The 19,081-nt window shown below is 46.5% G+C and overlaps 1 protein-coding gene across 1 annotated transcript in view; it reads left to right on the top strand.

Annotated features, from left to right (window-relative positions):
* The window catches only part of UBAP1 (ubiquitin associated protein 1), a 56,682-nt gene extending 38,075 nt beyond the window's left edge, over positions 1-18,607 (top strand). Inside the window, exons 4-8 of the mRNA XM_074952279.1 lie at positions 3,658-4,572; positions 11,785-11,820; positions 12,398-12,598; positions 15,194-15,295; positions 17,356-18,607. Coding sequence (XP_074808380.1) covers positions 3,658-4,572; positions 11,785-11,820; positions 12,398-12,598; positions 15,194-15,295; positions 17,356-17,496 — 1,395 coding nt within the window. The 3' untranslated portion in view covers positions 17,497-18,607. The remainder of the gene's footprint in view (positions 1-3,657; positions 4,573-11,784; positions 11,821-12,397; positions 12,599-15,193; positions 15,296-17,355) is intronic.
* The last annotated feature ends 474 nt before the right edge of the window (positions 18,608-19,081 follow it).

The following is a 19,081-nucleotide window of genomic DNA, read 5'->3' as shown; positions in this document are numbered from 1 at the left end:
TCCAATTACTGTCCTACACAGGATACTAGACTATAGAGACAAATATGGCAATTTTTATGTTCCTGCTGTAATTGCGAGTTTTACAGTGCTTATCACAAATGCTTTACATGTCATAATTTATCAAAAAGGAATAAAAGCCCAGGAAATTCTGAAGCAGAGCTTTGATACAGTTCTAGTTAGACGTATACTTAAGTAGAACTTTTTAGTGGGAAAGTCGGGAAATTCACAGTTCAGATTTCAACAACAACCTTAACTCTGCTCCTTCTGTCCCTGACTATCCTACAGTTTGGCAGTTTTAACAAGAATGGAAAATTCAAATATAGGCGTTCTAGCACTCCTACAAAATCCTGGTTGTTTGGAGTTAGTGGATTTTTTTTTTTTTTGCTGTCAAATGAATTTAATTTTTGTTATAATTTGTGTAAAAAGTAGATTTGGTGCTTTGGTGCGTATGCATGATGTTCTGTGGCTTCTGACTTCCCCTGTCCTGCTTTTATTGGGTGGAGAACTACACTTCTAGCTCTTGTTTTGCTTTGTAGTTCTCACTGACAATTTATTTACCCAGCCATGTGGCCAAGTTACGTAATTTGGCAAATAAATCTCTCCTCTCTTTTCCAGGCACGTGGTCTTAAGTTGCCTTAATTTTTTTGGTTAGTTTGAAATCAACTGATTAAACAGACTAACTTTTAAAAAATCCTTGTGTGCTTATCATTTTAAAATTGGTACTAGAAATCCAACCGCACTAATTTAACTGAAATTTAAATTAGGAGCCAAGGTCCTGTTTAGTGCCAATCCTGATGCAGAGAGAATGGCAGGTCGCAGTAGAGTGGCTTGGTGTTCTTTATGCCATGTGATGTTTCCACAGAGTTCCCTGGAATATGGATTTTGAGTCCTGACCACAGAGCCAATCAAATCAATAGTTTAAGTCTTTTGATTGCATAGAATACTTTCTACAAGGAGTTGATCTGTTGTGTTCGAGGCCCATTTTAACCTTAAATGGCTAGCCTGGGACGTAGCGCTAACTCTCCTTTCCCTTTCCCTCCAAGCCAGTGACACACACATTTGGTGTGCCTGATGTGACTGCTGCAGTGAAGTCATGTATCATGGTGCATGACTTCCTTTGACATCTGCAGCAGAAGACAGTCCAGCTTGCTGGTGCTAGGCTTGTCTGCTTTCAGCATGTCGAGTGTTGTAGCACGGCATAAGGGCCAAGGCCAAAGTGCGAAGTGTCTGTCCTTTGCACTGAATATCCACAGGCTAAGCCTGCGTTCTCAGAAGGTACCACTGTTTTCCTCTCGTAAAGCATTAGCGCGTTAAGTAATTTTGGCTGTGGACTGTTCTGTCACTTGTGCAACTGTAAATTCTCTTGTCCTGCAAACTGGCTGTGTGGGCAGGTCTGACATTCTGGGGTGCAGTCCAGACCAGTGAGGGGTTTTGTCACCACCCATCCTGCTGCCTTGGGTGCTTCACAATGCTTTGCTGCTGTAGTTCCCAACCTGTGCTTCTCACAAACAGCATGCAGGTTACGTGCTGAGTGTCTGCATATAGCCACAGCCCTGGTCCAGTAACTCTGACCCCAGCAGCCTGTCAGGTACACACCAGCCCCAGTCTGGCTTCTAGCAGCCTTAGTTACGATCCGCAGGGTGACCCCAACACATTCCCAGTCCCAGATTTTCCCCAGAAACGCATGTGCTGCACTGCCCAGCCCTCTCCTGGACAGTTGGGATATTGTAGGTCCATTGACACTGAAAGGGGTCAGTGTACAACGGTTTGCTGGAGTTACCGAACAATTCAGTTTAAACACAACACTGAATTGGTTTTGATTGAGTAAAACAAATTTATTTCATTACAAAGAGAGATTTTAAGTGATTATAAGGCATTAAAATAAAAAATGGCTACAAGAAAAGCAAAGAAAAAATGCTTTTTAATAACTAAACTTGGTTCAAGATAAAATCTTTACCACAGGTTCCCAGCAACATTGCTGATCAAATTTTCAAGTCAAGATCTTACACAAAGTCCAAAGGCTGGTTCCTTTATCTCCCTGGTCAAAGGGGGTGAGGGGATGGGGTGGGGGAGTACCTGGGGTGTTTTTGACCTTCAATTTATAGTCCAGTCACCCTTTGAAATGCATTTTCCTGAGGGTTATCCCAGTTAAAGTTCCTTCCAGCTGTGAGGGTGGAGGCATGGAGTCTCAATCTGTTCCTGCCCCCCTTCACTGCCAAAGAATGGCCACTTGACTGGTGATTGATCGCCAGTCAACTTTGATGACACCTGGCTAGAGGTGCCAGCTTGTCTTTGTGTCTTTGAGAAACAGGTTTGCTCCCTCCCCAGACTTGCCTGGTAAACACATTTCAGTCATTTCAGCTTGTGTTCATAACTTTACAGATCACGTTGCTGTGTACCTTTCAGCATGATATTATTGACCAGCAAGTTTATTAGTTTTCGAATGGTACCTCACGAGGTATGCCTTGTAGAAAGATTATTACAGTGATATGTGCTGTGTGAATATGGGGATGGGGGCGGCATTCGGCCTAGAGGGTTATGTAAGATTTGATCCTTGTGCTTGCACTTCCAAGGAAGTGCTCATATTAAAATGTGAGAAAGCTCAGGGGACCCTGTCATGCTGGCAATAGTGACGCAGATCTGCTTCTATAGAAAAACGCACACTAAGCTAGGGGCTAATATCTCAGTTTTATGACTCCTTTGCTGGGTTCTTGACTTGGCAGCACTGGCAGTATCTAGGTTCGTACCTCTTCTTTCTGTTGGGTACTAAACTCTGCTATGGACTTTAACCTCTTCTGAAGAGAGGTAAAAAATTCCATGATGTTTCCAGCGATGCAGTAATCCAGAATCTACTCTATTCTTGTGTGGCTTGTGGCCAGTTCATCAATAGGGGAATCTGCAGCCTACCAGCAAATCCTGAAGCTAGAGCATAGTAGAGGTCTACCATTGAATAGTGTGCTTGATTTCTACTCTACGCATGCTCTCTTCTGTGGGAGATAGATGCTGTGGTATTGTGTTAATCTTCGTAACAGTTTTTAAGCAAAATCATGTGGAAAGGAGGAATATAATATATCCATTGGCATATAGCCAAGGTTAGCTTCTAGAGCAGCAGTTCTCAAACTGTGGATCGGGACCCCAAAGTGAGTCACGACCCCTTTTTAATGGGGTCGCCAGGGCTGGCATTAGACTTGCTGGGGCCCAGGGCCAAAGGCCAAGCCCGAGCCCCATCACCCAGGGCCAAAGTCCAAGTCTGAGGACTTCAGCCCTTGTGACAGGGCTCAGGGTTACAGGCCCCCCCGCCTGAGGCTGAAGCCCTCGGGCTATGGCTTTGGCCCCCCCACCTGGGGTGGTGGGGTCTAGGCTTTGGCTCTGGCCCCTCTTCCCAGGGTGGGCTCAGGCTTCGGTCCCCCCTCCTGGGGTCATGTAGTAATTTTTGTTGTCAGAAAGGGGTCTTGGTGCAATGAAGTTTGAGAACCCCTGTTCTAGAGGCACAAAGAATGTCTTCTGCTTGTCTGTAGGTGAGCAGAGATATTAGTTAAGAGAAATCCTCCTCACCCCTTGGGTAATACCCCTAATTTGTTACTCCATGTTCCTTGATGATGCCGTCATAAAGTAGTGACTATGTTCCTTACCCTTGAATCTCGTTTTTCCTTACAGTATGACTTCTCCCTGGAAAAGAGAACTGTTGAGTGGGCAGAAGACATCAAAAAAATCCAAGCAGCTCAGAGAGAAGCAGAGCAAAAGGCTGCGCAAGCAATAGCTAATTCCAAGGCTGCTTCAGACGACAACAGCAAAATGGGCTTCTCTGAGGCTATGCCACTTCCCATTAACCCTATTCTCGCTAGTCTACAGCACAATAACATTCTTACTCCCACCCCTGCCAACAGCAGTGCCATAAAGCAAAAGGTCCTTAGTCCGCCTTACCCAAAGGCAGACTTCAACCCAGCAGATTTTGAATGTGAAGAAGACCCATTTGACAATCTGGAGCTAAAAACTATTGATGAAAAAGAAGAACTGAAAAATATTCTTGAAATTCACGTTGGTACGACTGGGCCAATTGTCACCCAACTGTTGGAGAATAACTTGCCCAAAGTAGGGCCGGAATCTGCGTTACAAGATCAGGAAGTTCTGGCATCCATAGAAAGGGCTACCTTGGACTTCAAGCCCCTTCACAAACCCAATGGCTTTATCACTTTACCACAGTTGGAAAACTGTGAAAAGATGTCCCTGTCTTCCAAAGTGTCCCTCTCCCCCATCACGTCAGTGAGCAATATCAAATCTCTCTCCTTTCCCAAGCTCGACTCAGATGAGAGCGATCAGAAAATGTCAAAGCTCACAAGCACTTTTCACAGCGCTACCTGTCTCCACAATGGCACTTTCCTCAGCTCTTTACAGGCCTGCTCTCCCAGTAAGGCTAGTGAACTCAACGGACATCAAGTTGTTGGACTTTCTGCTTTAAATGTGGACAGTGGAATGGAGACATCAACATTATCCTCTTCATCCATGCTGCCTTCCCTATCTGTGTCAACACCTTGTACAGAAGAACAATCATCTCAAAACACAGCAACTAAGGTAAGGATTCAACACGTTAAAATAGGTTTGGGATGTTCAAGGGGAAGGTGAATGTGACTCATATTTCTAAAATGCATCCTGTAGCTTCCTTTGATTTAATACTCGGATGTGGTCTGCTGACAATACATGTCTTCTGATGCATTGCTCTATCTTGATCTAAATGGAAAACTGATCAGCTAAAGAGGAAACATTGGATGCTGGGAGTTAGTCTCAGAAGATCACATGTCACTGTTTTGGATGTAGACAGCTGTAATCTAATTCACTTTAGGCCCATGAGGTGTTTTCTGGCTCCTGGCAAGTTGCTAGAGGTATTCATGGTAAGAGATCTTGGGCACCTTGGGTTTAAGGCTCTAGTAAGATTTTTCGCTGCTATATTCTCATACATTCTGGCTGTTCACCCCAAACTGAGACATTCATTTCTAAGCTACCATGCTGGATTTAATCAAATTCTTTAAGCAAACATTCAGTTGAAATGCTTGTGTTAGGCACATCCGAGGACAGTCAGTATTGAGACGTGGCATCCCCACGCAGGACATTTTCAGATGACTTTATCAAGCTGCTAAAAGTGATCTGGCTTATAGCTCAAGAGATTGATGTAGCCCTGCTCCAGACACTGGCAGTGCAAGTATCCCCACTTCCCTTGTCGAGCTGTGTGCTTCAGTGCTGACCTGTACAATAAACTGGCAGCCACCCCCTTTAATGTTCTTCGCTCCAGCATCCCCGCCAAACACAACAGTGGGTTTTTATTTGAGTTAAAATAACACTTGTCTGAAATCTGGTACCTGCTTTTCTCAGGCCTGAACCCATGCCGAAAGTGCTTGGAATAAGTTAGATGTTTCCTGTGCTCGGAGTTCTAGAACTACTTTGTCATGACCCGTAAATGCTTCTAAACATTGGTTCTGGCCTGGAGATCGGAGACCATTTCAGTCCAGCACAGCTTGAAGGGAAGAAGCAAACTTCGTTTACCCCATCTGTTCCTTTTCCCTTCAAAACGTAGGCTTAACTTTCTCAAAGAACCAAAGGGATTTGAACATCCGGTTCCCATTAAAACAAATGGAAATTGGACATTCAGATCCCATAGTTGGCTCTGAAAATCTCAACCCTAGCTATTGCAGGGAAGGGTTTGAAGGTAGGGGGCGGGGAGACCCCTCATGTTCAATATAAAACATTACATCTTGGTGTCATGGTAACACTGGTATACATTCTCCACTCAAAGGCATTGTAGGTTGTAGGATGTCAGAGAGCAAGTGACCTAGCACACACCCAAACAAAGGGGTGGAGAGCCCTTGAGGAATACTTGCCTTTTGCTGATCATTCTACCGCAGTCAATACATACAGCCTTGAAACCAAAGTCCATAAATCAGCTGGCAGGCATAGGCACGCATAGGCACGCATAATGCTACTACGGAAACCCAGCATTTTGGAAAATAAGTAGTCGTTGGGGCACAGCAAAAGTGATGAGTTTTACCTTTAGCAATAAAATTAGCATTGTGCAGAGGCTGAAGGCAAACGCTGTTAATCCAGAAAGCAGCAGGAAAAGAAAATATGTCCAACCCATCCGTGAGCAGTCATTGCTCTGAATATTGTTTCTTATTAGAGAGCATCATTCATCAAATCATGTGGTTGTGATAGCTTTCTCTTCACCACACATGGCTCAGGCAGAATATCCTGTGGCTCTAGAGAGCTTGAGAAGAGAAAGATGAAAATCTAAATAATGGCTCTGCTGAGGAGCTAGAGTTGGTGAGATGTGACGTCACTGGGCCCATCTACACTAGAGAAATCCTCGCAAGACCAAAGGAGGCAGGCGTTCTGTAGGATGCTTCAAGGAGGATAAGGACTTGTGGACTGAAATGAAGGAAATTGTTCAACAATTAGATTGAATAGCAAGAAAAGCTTCCCACACTTGAGACCTGTTTCCCAGGAAAGGGCATGGACGTCTCCTTAGTTGAGACACTTAACACTAGACTGGACAAAGTCGTAGGGGACAAGTGCTGTTGGGAACAGTATTTTAGAGCTGAGAAAGAGGTAAGCTGACGTAACTGGGCTCTCCTGTCTCGAATTTCTAGGAGTCTTAACAATAAGCTGGAGGATTTTTTGGATTCCCATGTTACGGTCTTAAGGACTTGGGAAATATAAAATTAAACAAGAGTATAACTAAATACAAAAAGAAAAGGAGGACTTGTGGCACCTTAGAGACTAACAAATTTATTTGGGCATAAGCTTTCGTGAGCTACAGCGCACTTCATCGGATGCATTCAGTGAATCCACTGAATGCATCCAATGAAGTGCGCTGTAGCTCACGAAAGCTTATGCCCAAATAAATTTGTTAGTCTCTAAGGTGCCACAAGTCCTCCTTTTCTTTTTGCATATACAGACTAACACGGCTGCTACTCTGAAACCATAACTAAATACAGAATTCCGTCCTGAGCATCAGAAGATCATGGTTGTATGGATGAAAGCCAGGGGTCATCTGAGGTAATTTTGAAGGTTTCTTCTATTAAGAGCAGCTCTTGACATCTGGGTTAAAATGTCCATACAGAGCTTCTTCCTATCCGTCTTTAATCGGACTGTCTGCCCCATTTGGGAAGCGTCGGGATCATCCACGTGTGTCATGGTGTCCTGTCACAACTTCTTTTCCTGTAGTCGAGATTGACTTTGGTGGTTTGGATTTGGCGTGACTTGTTAAAGTTTTAATAACTGCCAGTAGAGACTAGGTTTTTACGGTGGTTGCACAAGAATATTGGTCATTTAAAACTGGGACTTACCTGAAACTACACAAGTTGCCTTTTGTTGTAAAAGGGGCTTCCTCTTCTGAGTTTAGATCTTTAGGTGCTGAACTTCTTGGCCTCTGCCCTGCTGGATGTCATCTAGTGTCTGACAATTGGTGATCTTCACAATTCAGTTTATACAAAGTAGGCAAGAAGACAAATAGAAAAACTGCTTGTGAGGACTAATGGATTGAAATTAAATGGATCTGGGTGTAGCGCTGACAAATGACGTGCAGGCTTCATTTTGTGATGTGTGCTCTTTCTACGTGATGCTGCTTAGCATGTGGGTATTGACAGTTGGGCTATCGATAACATCAAAAATTCAGTATATAATTATATCTCGATTCTTTCAGTGGACTTCCTATCTGATCTTTGTTGTGGTTTCCAGCCTGCATGGAATAAGGCAACAGTATTGTCAAAGCATGCACAGGGCAAGTGCTAAGCCACAATCCTGTATGTACATTAAACATAGGGTTGTGGTTTATAGAAGTGGAGGTTGGTGAGTGTGGCGAATGGTGTTCACTTGTTTCTTTCTCACTAGTTTACTCTGGAGTTTTAGTTTCCTCCTTTTGGTTAGGAATATTTTTGCGGAGGGGGAGGATAAGGAGCAACTCCCCTCTTCTCATGTCTCCTGCCTCCCCCCAAGATTAAGCAGCTCTGGGATGTACCATTAATTAAGTTGACCTACTGTTGCCCCACAGAAATCAGACATTCTGGGACAAATCAGTATGCGAACACACGAGCCTTCTCTAACAAGTGTCTGCTCCCAGAAGAGAATCCACTTACTGACCCACCAGCACTGAAGTGATCTCAACTATGACTAACTGTAAAGTCACATTCTCTTGGGGCGTCTGAGGCTGGAATGGCTCGTTTGGAACAAGTGCAGTGAAACAGAACTACCTCCATGAGTTGGGTGCTGCTCATTGGCTTTCTTATTAAATGCTTTTATGTAAGCCAGATCTGGCTGGAGTGTGGGCCGGATGCAGTCCAGGATTATCCGTGGCTTCAGCACAGTAGTAAGGGCTATGGAGAATGCAGTGTGCTAATATACAATGCTTTTCCTAGCCAAGCAAATCTCTGCTTGAAATCTCTGAACTTGCATGTCTCCAAATGGCTGTAAGCCCTCTGGTCAGAGGAAGCTGTAGGGAAAAAGCTTTCTGAAGAGGGAATTCATATGGTGACTTCCTCTTAGCTCCAGTAATAATCTGTGTCCTGCTCCCACACCCACAAGAAAAACATGTCAATAGGCAATGTACGTTTCTGTAAGATTGAAAATGGTGCTGGTGAATTTTGAGAGCGTGCTCACTTCATACTTCAGGACTGTAAAGTTCTGGCAACCAACTTTTGAGCTATTGTATTGCGATGAAGCATTGCATGCTGGGATGTGTAGTCTGAGGGCTTCTCTCCATGGGTAGGTTTAGCCCGCACCTTTCTGTTCAAATAGATGGGCCCCTGAGGCTCCTGGCAAGTTTCCAACATGTCCCATGGTTGGGCAAAGTTGGTCCAGCCTGGAGTAAATCTGAGTGGGCCTGAGTTCCAGCTAGCTGGATGGTGGCCTGTGCTGATTTAGTAGTGGGTAAGCAAAAGCTTTCTGCTGCGCATGTGAAAGGGGAGCAAATCTTTAACTGAGATAGAGACACGCAGCTGATCAGTTTCCAGTGTTTGATACACAAATGCTCCTGAACTTAGAATTTTAATCTAGATAGCAGGCAAACCCAAGATCCAAAGGTGCTTTCTGGAGCCTGGAATGGGAGGATTAGAAACTGGCTCAGAGACAAAACAGAGTAGGAATAAATCGCCAATTTTCAACACGGCAAAAGGTTAACAGTGAGTCCTTCCTCCCAGCTTTTAGACAGAGTATCAGAGTAACAGCCGTGTTAGTCTGTATTCGTAAAAAGAAAAAAGAAAAGGAGTACTTGTGGCACCTTAGAGACTAACCAGTTTATTTGAGCATGAGCTTTCGTGAGCTACAGCTCACGAAGTGAGCTGTAGCTCACGAAAGCTCATGCTCAAATAAACTGGTTAGTCTCTAAGGTGCCACAAGTACTCCTTTTCTTTTTTCTTTAGACAGAGTATGTGTCAATCAGTGAAAGCGTAGTGTGACAAAGCTCTGTCCTTGTCTCCGTGGCTTCCACATTTCCTGGCAGATTTCACTAGCCTCAGAGACTCACTGTGACCCTCCCGTCTCTCTCTAGAGACAAGGGTCACAGTCTACTGAGCCATTTTCATAATAAGCAAGCGAGGGAGGTAAGGAGACGCTATCCTCCCTTGCACAGTCTCTGTTGTCTCCCAGTCTCAGTGATTAATCGGGGGGGGGGGGGGCAAAGGGGGATGCCCGGGCCCGCCCTCTACTCCAGGCTCCAGCCCAGGGACCCTAATAGTATCAGCTATGGTAGCTGACCTTTTAGAAACATGACACATACAATTCCCTGGGCTACTTCCCCACAGGAACCCTCACTTCCTCAAGCTCCACTTCACCCTTACCTCAGGGCCTCCTTCCTTGTGCCTGATATGGTGTGTACTGCTCAGTCTCTCCAACAGCGCAACTTCCTCCCACAGCTCCTGACATGCACCCCCACCTGACTAACTGGGAGGCTTTTAACTCGTTTCAGCCAGCCCCTGATTGGCTTCAGGTGTCCCAATCAACCTAGCGTCCGCCCTGCCTTCTGGAAAGTTCTTAATTGGCCCCAGATGTCTTAATTGACCTGGAGCAGCTGCCATTTCACTTATCCTGGTACCAGGGATTTGTTTAGCCTGGAGCTAACATATCTATCTACCACTACTTTTCTATAGCCATCTGGCCTTGCCCCATCACAGTAGTCAAAAAGCAGGCCTTGTTTGGATGCATCAAAAATGGGATGGATAGAAAATACTGAAATTCTCTCATGCTCTCACCTAGATTACTGCAGTCAGTTGTATGAAAACTCAGAAGAGAATATAGCCGAAGGGATACAGAAATGGGCCACCGAAGTAGTCTGAGGCCTAGCGAGTAGAAATCATGGGCTAGGTTAGTTTGAGAAGACCAGTAAGGGGTGATGAAAGAGAACAAAATGCTGAATGTGGGAGAGGAGAAATTGCTGGGTGTCCCTTTTACTTTCCGTCATAATCCAAACGCAGAGGGGCATTCAGTGAAATCTGTCGGCAACAGCCTCAAACTGATAAAGGGAAATACTTGTACACAGCACAAACTCAGCTCGTGGATCTCTGCTGCAAGCCATCAGGCAGGTCAAGAGTTTAGTAGGCTTTAGCAATCTATTGGACATTTGTATGGGTAATTAGCAGCCACAATTACATTAGGTTAAAATGTTTTAGAATTATTCTGAGAAGGGCTATAAATCCTCCCTCTTTGGGCCATCTGCTGACTGACAGGTTGGGAAGAAACATCTCTTACGGGTAGGATTCAGAGTAGCAGCAACTCACCAGCAACCACACACCACACAACAGAACCACTAACCCAGGAACCTATCCTTGCAACAAAGCCCGTTGCCAACTGTGTCCACATATCTATTCAGGGGACACCATCACAGGGCCTAATCACATCAGCCACACTATCAGAGGCTCGTTCACCTGCACATCCACCAATGTGATATATGCCATCATGTGCCAGCAATGCCCCTCTGCCATGTACATTGGCCAAACCGGACAGTCTCTACGTAAAAGAATAAATGGACACAAATCAGATGTCAAGAATTATAACATTCATAAACCAGTCGGCGAACACTTCAGTCTCTCTGGTCACTCGATTACAGACCTAAAGGTCGCAATATTACAACAAAAAGACTTCAAAAACAGACTCCAACGAGAGACTGCTGAATTGGAATTAATTTGCAAACTGGATACAATTAACTGAGGCTCGAATAGAGACTGGGAGTGGATGTGTCATTACACAAAGTAAAACTATTTCCCCATGTTTATTCCCCCCCTACTGCTCCTCAGACGTTCCTGTTAACTGCTGGCAATGGCCCACCTTGATTATCACTACAAAAGGTTTTCTCTCCCGCCCCCCTCCTCCTTCCCCCCGGTGGTAATAGCTCATCTTAAGTGATCACTCTCGTTACAGTGTGTATGGTAACACCCATTTTTTCATGTTCTGTGTGTATATAAATCTCACTGTGTTTTCCACTGAATGCATCTGATGAAGTGAGCTGTAGCTCACAAAAGCTCATGCTCAAATAAATTGGTTAGTCTCTAAGGTGCCACAAGTCCTCCTTTTCTTCTTACGGGTAGGCTATTCCGTAATTCTCCACTACAAGGTGTTTTATGTTTCGTTGTCAATGACAGGTGTGTACTAGATGGACCACTGGTCCGACCCAGTACGGCAATTGTTGCTCCTCTGCCCATCTTTCCTGGCTCTGTCCTTCCAGGCCCCCTTCTCACTAGAAACTTTGCTTGCCAGTATAGTAGACAGCTCTTCAATCTTCTCATTCGTCTGTTGTTTTTACAGGTACAGACAGACTACAAGGAATCAGAGTTCCCTATGGTAGGTTCCCAAATTACCTACATAAGTTGGTATATTGCATAGTACATTCCTAAATTACCCATACATTGGTAATGTTCTTTTGTGTGAAGGAAGCAATGAATGGCTCCTATGAGTGTACTGACGGTCAATAAAGTGGTCAGCACATGGGTGTGGTCCTCTGTACCTTTGTAGGGCCAAGAGTTGATTCTGCTTATTTCATAAATGCTCTTTTTGTTACCTACTCTCTCTAGCTGGCTGTCGTCTCATGATGACAGAGCTTGGCTAAATTAGCAAACGTAGATCTAGTATCTTTCAAAGTAGTAGGGGATATCGGGTGAGGAACTGCCTAGGGTGATCCTAGAAGAGATCATTGGGAGCAGAGGGAATGTTTTTGTACCCCACTGCTCAGTTTCATCCCAACAGTGATTGGTCTCCCAAAGGAAGTGTGGGAAGCCCAGCTCCATTCATTTCAAACGAGATGAGAGAACTCCCTCAGAGTTCTGTAAAGAGTAGTCCTACACTGGCCAGGGAGGGAAGAGGCATGGTGCTGGGATAGAGATGTATCACCACTCATTTCTGCTTGGCTTTCCATTCCTAGATAACGCACCAAAACTTCACAGTGTGTAAAGTGCCCAGTAATACCAGCTGCACTAAATGGTCAAGCGGCCCCACGTACTCAGACATGCTGCAGACCCTGTCCGCCAGTGAGAGGCAGTGTGTGGAAACAGTCGTCAACATGGGATACTCTTACGACGATGTCATGACAGCCATGAAGAAGAAAGGACAGAATATAGAACAGGTAAGAGCTCTTGCAAAGGAGTGGGAGATCCAAAGGTGCAGCCATCTCTGTCAGTAGTGTGGACCCCATGGCCTTACAAAAACCAAAACACTTAGGACCTAATGGAGGCCTGGAATTTGCCGTAATTTGCAGATTAACTGGGAATGGATTTTGGAGGTGAAGTGTGGGTGTCACTAGTACCAGGTGAACTGGCTACAAGGAAAGTGCGTCCATTGGCCGCAGCCAGTGGCAGCTTCAGACATGAGACATTCCTTAGGTTGGCACCAGCCTAGAAATGCTTCCTGTCCACTGTTCTGAAATCGGGGCAGGCCCTGAACCACACATGGCCTTTCCTCTTTTGTGGGGAGAGAGGCTGGGCTTGGAGATCTAGACTTCAAGTGAGGAACTTTAGCATGGACCTTCGCCTTGCTCAGATACAACGGGGGTGAAAGCCACACAAGTACCTAGGTAAAGAGGCTGATTCTGTGTACAGCTTCCTGGCCAACTGCAGTTACGGGTGCCTGCAGCTATTGCACTGAAGGCTTTTATGCAGGCTCACTGTTTGGGAGATCTTGGCCCAGTGTTCCCTCTTAAGTTTTCCCACCCACGTGTGGAATGAATTTTGTTATGTGCACCAATATGGAGGTGAAGTGTCACACATCACCTCCACATTGGTGCACATAACAAAATTCATGTTGCAGGGCTGGGGCTGAGGGGTTTGGAGTGTGGGAGAGTGAGGGCTCTGGCTGGGGGGGGGGGGGGGGGGGCTCTGGGGTGGGGCTGGGGATGAGGGGCTCAGGGCTGGAGCAGAGGGTTGGGCTGCAGGGATGTGAGGGCTCGGGCTGGGGATGAGGGGTTTGGGGTGCAGGCTGCCCTGGGACTCTCACCCCCCCCCAAGCTTTCTCTCCCCGCAGCAGCACCTGGGCTGGCGGGGCAGGGGGTATGCGCCCCTCCTGTGGGAGAGGTGCGGCAGGCCAGGGCTGCGCTGGGGCCTCATTATAGGCACCTCTTGCCACGGCAGGTCCGGGCCAGGGCTGGGTTGGGGGAGGGACGCCACTCCCCTGGCCGCAGCAGGTCCAGGGCTGGGCTGGAGCCGGCGGGGAGAGGCATCTCTCCCTGCCGCAGCCCTTAATAGGCTGCTGTGTTGGCCGCACAGCTTAGTGGGAACTTAGTCTTGGCCCCGAAGGGTTTGATGGGTACAAATGACACATGCTGGCTTTCGCAGTGATGCAGCACCTGGCTCTTTTGAGCGTGTGGCGTTCTTCAGTCTCCACAGCATACGGTGCAAATGACCTCAGAACGGCGCTTGCTAAAATGAGGGCACAGAGCTCACTTCATTTCATAGGGAAGTGGCAGTTACGAGTCTGGATCCGTTTCAGACCCAGAAAATGTTTCTACCCAGACGAATAGGGGAAGAATGCTGCCAAATTTTCCTTATTCTCACAGTTGCTCTGTGCCCTCTTCAGAGTGTCTCCCTAGCCACCCAGAGCACAGAGGGGGATGCGTTTAGTGCCCCATCAGTGCTTGCAGTTGGTAGAAAGGATACTTTGTATTGGCTGCTTGAGTGACTCATCTTCTTTCCAGCCGATCGCGAACTTAAAGCATCCTTGTGCTCTAGAGCAGGGGTTCTCAACCTGGGGCTTGCAGACCCTTAGGGGTACGCACGAGTTTTCCAGGGGGCACAGCAACTCATACAGATATTTGCCTAGTTTTACAACAGGCTACATAAAAGGTACCAGCGAAGTCAGGACAAACTAACATTTCATACAGACAGTGACTTGTTTATACTGCTCTGTGTACTTCAAGAGCTGGCACTCTTGGTGTATGTGACTTCTGGAGACTGCATGAGGTGCCAAGTTATGAAAAGTCCAACTTCAGAGCTGGGCGGCCAGAGAGCGGCAGCTGCTGACTGAGGGCCAGCTCTGCAGGCAGCTGCACAGAAGTAAGGGTGGCGATCTCGTGATCTCCCTCCCCTCTACAATAACCTGATGGCTACCCCCACAACTCCCTTTTGGGTCAGGACCCCTGCAGTTACAATATCCCAAAATTTCAGATTTAAATAGCTGAAATCATGAAAACTACTATTTTTAACATCCTAGGAACGTGAAATTGACCAAAATGGACCGTGAATTTGGCTCTTATCTCAGCAGAGCATCCAGTAAGCTGAACTGATCTCAAAAGGTGCGACCGCTTTCAGATTGGATCAGCTCCCTGAAGTCTGTGGGGAAACCAGGATTCAAAAGGCTTTTCATCTTGATCACTGAACCCTCAGCCGGGTGTTAAAATAGTTGCTGTGTAGGAGTACTAGCCACTTCCGAAAAAAGGGTTGACGGCAGGAATTGTATCCGCGTTAAAAGGCAAAAGAATGGCCAGCCTTTAATTTATAGAGGGCTTCTGGCTGAAAGCATGAAAACCAAAGCTCAGGGAGGGAGAGGATGAAAGGCCAAAAGAGTTTAGTTCAGCTTCTCTAAACAACTTCCCTTGCTGAGAACCTGTTAGTCCCAACAAGAAGGACTTTCTCCAAGCAGTTAGTGAAGCCCTGTCAGTGGGCTGTGGTGCACGGGTGAGTAGCCTAGTGGTGAGTTCCACTCTCCCATCTTCCCTTTTCCCCCACAGGTTCTTGATTATCTGTTTGCACACGGCCAGCTTTGTGAGAAGGGCTTCGATCCTCTCCTTGTCGAAGCAGCTCTGGAAATGTACCAGTGTTCAGAGGAGAAGGTGAGGCTGTCCTGGTTCCATGCCAAGGGGAGGTGCTTTGCTCTGCTGTGGCGGCCGGGTTATTTCACTGACTTTCAGAGAGCATCTCTCGCCATGGAAATCAAGCACATGCCGGTTCGGCCATTGAGAAACCTCTGGTTTGGGAGCAGTTCTGCTCCGATTACAGAACTGTTTCCTCCACTTCCGAATGCCAGCCACTTTCATTATTTTTGCTACTGCAATGTTTGCATGAAAACAGGAGACCTGCCTTGAGAGCTCAGCTGCTCCAGCTGCCTTGCTTGAAGTCCTCTAGCCATTTGTGGCACCAACTGCTTGCTGCAGCTGATGTCACAAAGGACTGATTTCAGCAGCAGTAAATTATTTGAAACTCTGATTTTGTTTTAATGCCAGAGACTTGGCTCCTGTGAGGCTGGGAAGCTGACTGTAAGAAGGGTTGGTGTTTAATCTCCCGGATGCTAAGGATCATTGCATTCACTCTCCAAACGCTGCACTGAGGTCCTGGGGCTCATGTCCTGAGCACTTCAAGGGTGAGGCTGGGCCCTCAGCTTGTGCCCTGTGCCCCCTTTACTGTACCATTCCCTCTTTAAAATGAGCTGTCTCCTGACTTACAGCTTTGACAGCAAGACTAGGCAGCCAGCCTCACCCCACCCATCTGCTCCACATAGTCACTGGTCCTTCAGTGCCCACGCTCCCTCTTTAGCTTGTGCGGCTGGTACATGCGGACCCCCCTGCTCTTTCCTGGACTCAGGATGGGAATGGGACTTGGCAGAAGGAGGGTCAGGCAAGCACAAGGGGCAGCTCCTGGCATGGCAGATGTGGAGTGGCGTGGACTTGGCTGCAGGAAGGAATCTGCACTCAGCCCCTCCTGCAAACCTGGTGACAGAACCAGCTTCACCGAAACCCAGGAAATAGCCAGTCCTTAGATGACACCCCCTTTGGGAAAGGCTTACACACGTTTGGTGGGAGGAGGGGAAGCCAGGGGACTTGTTAGGGACGTGGGTTGCAAATGAAACAACTTTATGCGAATTCACAATTCAGATGTCTCCTCCTTCTGTCAGCCCTTGGTGTCTGCTAAGACTCAGGGCTCCCAGTTGTGGTGGTGCTGTTGTTGGACATCCTGTCTCCTGGAAACTGGGGTGATCCCACTAACGTCCCATATGCTCTGAAGAGCCATGTGATAGCAAGGGCAGTTGTACAGTTCCCAGACTCAGCCCCATGAGCCTTTAGCTTCTAACAAGCATGGTCACAACTTCAAATTGATACAACCTTTGGAGGCAGCAGAAACTGAAAGGGCGGGCTTTGGCCTACATGGCCAGCGCGGGGTCCAGACTGGTTCTGGCCAATCCATGGGTAAGGCGTGAAACCAGCAGGCTGCAGGGTGGCCTCAGTGAAGAGCATGTTGGGGACTGATCCCTAACTCTCGATGGAGACTGTGTAGGCCCCAACAATGGTCTGTAGCCTCAAATGGTTAATTCACACCGCAGAAGTTAGTGATGCATAATAGACACACTGCAGCCCAAGCATCATTGCCTGCTGGTTTCCTTCTTCTTCTTCCCATAGTGCCTAGGAGCCCTGGTCCTAGATCAGCCCCCCATTGTGCTAGATGCTGTCCGAACACAGAACTGTCTAAAGAGCTAGCAGTCTAAGTGGGAGTCGAGAGACAATAGATGGCGAGCCAGATTGACGGGGGAGTACAAGGAAACAGTGAGGCAGTGTAGGTCAACTGTGATGGGCAGTGGTCTCTGACACCAGCCATCTAATCGTTGTGCAGCTTTCTGTAGGGATTGCAAAGGCAAAGGAGGGTTTTAAAGGTGGATAACGAGGACAGCCAAACGGCTGCCATGCCGTTCAGTGTGCATCCTTTAAACAAGTGCGGTTGAACTGGTTTATCTAGGGCAGCTGGGAGTTTTGGCCATTAACTGAGCAGCCTCCATTCTGGCCAGTGGCAGGAGACCCCTCTGCATTGCATTCCCAGCCCCCGTCAGCATCCCCTGAATCAAAGCTGAGCCTTTCCGGGAACCTTCCCCTTCTCAAACAGTTAATGTCTCTCTCTCTTCTAGACAACAGAACTTCTCCAGCTAATGAGTAAATTTAAAGAAATGGGCTTTGAACTGAAAGACATTAAGGAGGTCTTATTATTACATAACAATGACCAGGACAATGCTTTGGAAGATCTAATGGCCCGTGCTGGAGCCAGCTGAAAACACTGGGGTTCTTGGAGAATAATGGAGAGCGCCTCCAGGGGAAGGCAGCCTGCCGGCGTAACCAGACCGCTGTCATCTTCACAGCCGGAGCGTGTGATGTGCTCTCTCTTTGGGAAGAAGCCCTGCGTTTCGTGTACATTGGAGAATGCGACTGACTGAGCCCATCTGTGTGCGTCACTCCAGCGCACTCTTCCCATTGAGAGGAGTTAACTTCCTTTCTTAAATTAAATTTTGAAAGTGCCCTTTCCTAGGTTTCCTTTTCTGGTTTGGCCACGAAGAGTTTAGACTGCCCGAGCACTACTGGAATTGTACATAGACAAAGCTGGAAGTATTTCCCCCCCACCCCCCGCCTCACTATTGCACTGGACTTGGACAGAGGAATACAAAGTTGGGTTTGAAACAAGAATGCTCTGGTTCTTTGAAGCTGCTTTCGTGGTGTCAGCTTTACTGAAACACTTGACTGTATCACAGTTCAGATTAACTGAAGTTGCTCTTTAGTGCAATGGACTTTTATTTGTATTGGGTTGAAAATTAGTCTGTAACTTAGTGGAACACTGGTTTCTAACCTGTCGCTATGCATAAAGAGAGAAGCTGTTCCTTTCCCTCTTGTTTTTGGCCCTTCTGCCAGGCATAGGTGTCCAGTGCTTGAGTTGTGTGTAAACAGAGTTTTTTCACAACAGGTAAGCTCTGAACTCTAGCTGGACTCACACCCAGTGGCTGGTCCTTGAAGCGAAGAGGTCAGAGCTGGGCCTCTGCAATCTCTCCCCTCCAGGTTTATAGGTTACTTAAACAAATGCCCTCCTAGGAAATCAGTTGATGGTCTGTTTTAAATGATATTGAGTGTGAAGCAGGGGGTTCATCTTTCAAGCACTTTCTTTAAATACAAACAATATACTCACTGCATTCGTTTCATTTTTTTCACACTGCTTTAGTTACACATTCACTAACATCTAGTAATAGACATCAGGTTTTTTTTGGTTTGGTTTTGATAGTTCAAAGTGTATTATGTTGTACATTGTTAAAGATCTAAATACATAAAATATACGCAGTTTCTTGATGAATCTTTAATTTGCTAAATATTTTGATTCTGCAAAAAACTCCTAATAAAACCCTAAAATGGAATTCCCAGTGTCCCGTTTCTATCTCTTGCGCTCCGGTTTCAGTAGAGGAGGTGAACTCCTGTTACAATTGGGAGGAGGGATGTAATCATAATCAGTCCCACCTAGTAGGTCCTCCAAACCCAGGCAATCCCTGCCACGCCCAGATGCTCCATGCTTGTATTGTGTCTATTTGACAGAGCTGGACACAACTCACAAGGAACTATCAGAACAGGTTTTAAAATGTCACTGTTAACACAGACAAGTGAGAAAGTCTCTGTATTTGCTCCTTACTTCTGAAAGTTGAATTTTTCCCCAAGAAAAATCTCTGTCCAGGAAGGAACCCCCCTGAGAAAAGGCATGAAATGCATTGCCAATGAAGCCTACTTTAACCAAACCTCCTTTGATACAGATTCACCTTTTTGTGGTTCTGTCGTTACGTTTTTTTTTGAAGTCTGGTTGGAGAGTCACCATGTCAGCACTTG

This window comes from Natator depressus, chromosome 5, assembly GCF_965152275.1.
Source record: "Natator depressus isolate rNatDep1 chromosome 5, rNatDep2.hap1, whole genome shotgun sequence".
Classification (NCBI taxonomy): domain Eukaryota; kingdom Metazoa; phylum Chordata; order Testudines; family Cheloniidae; genus Natator; species Natator depressus.
This window is presented reverse-complemented; position numbering and strand designations above follow the sequence as displayed.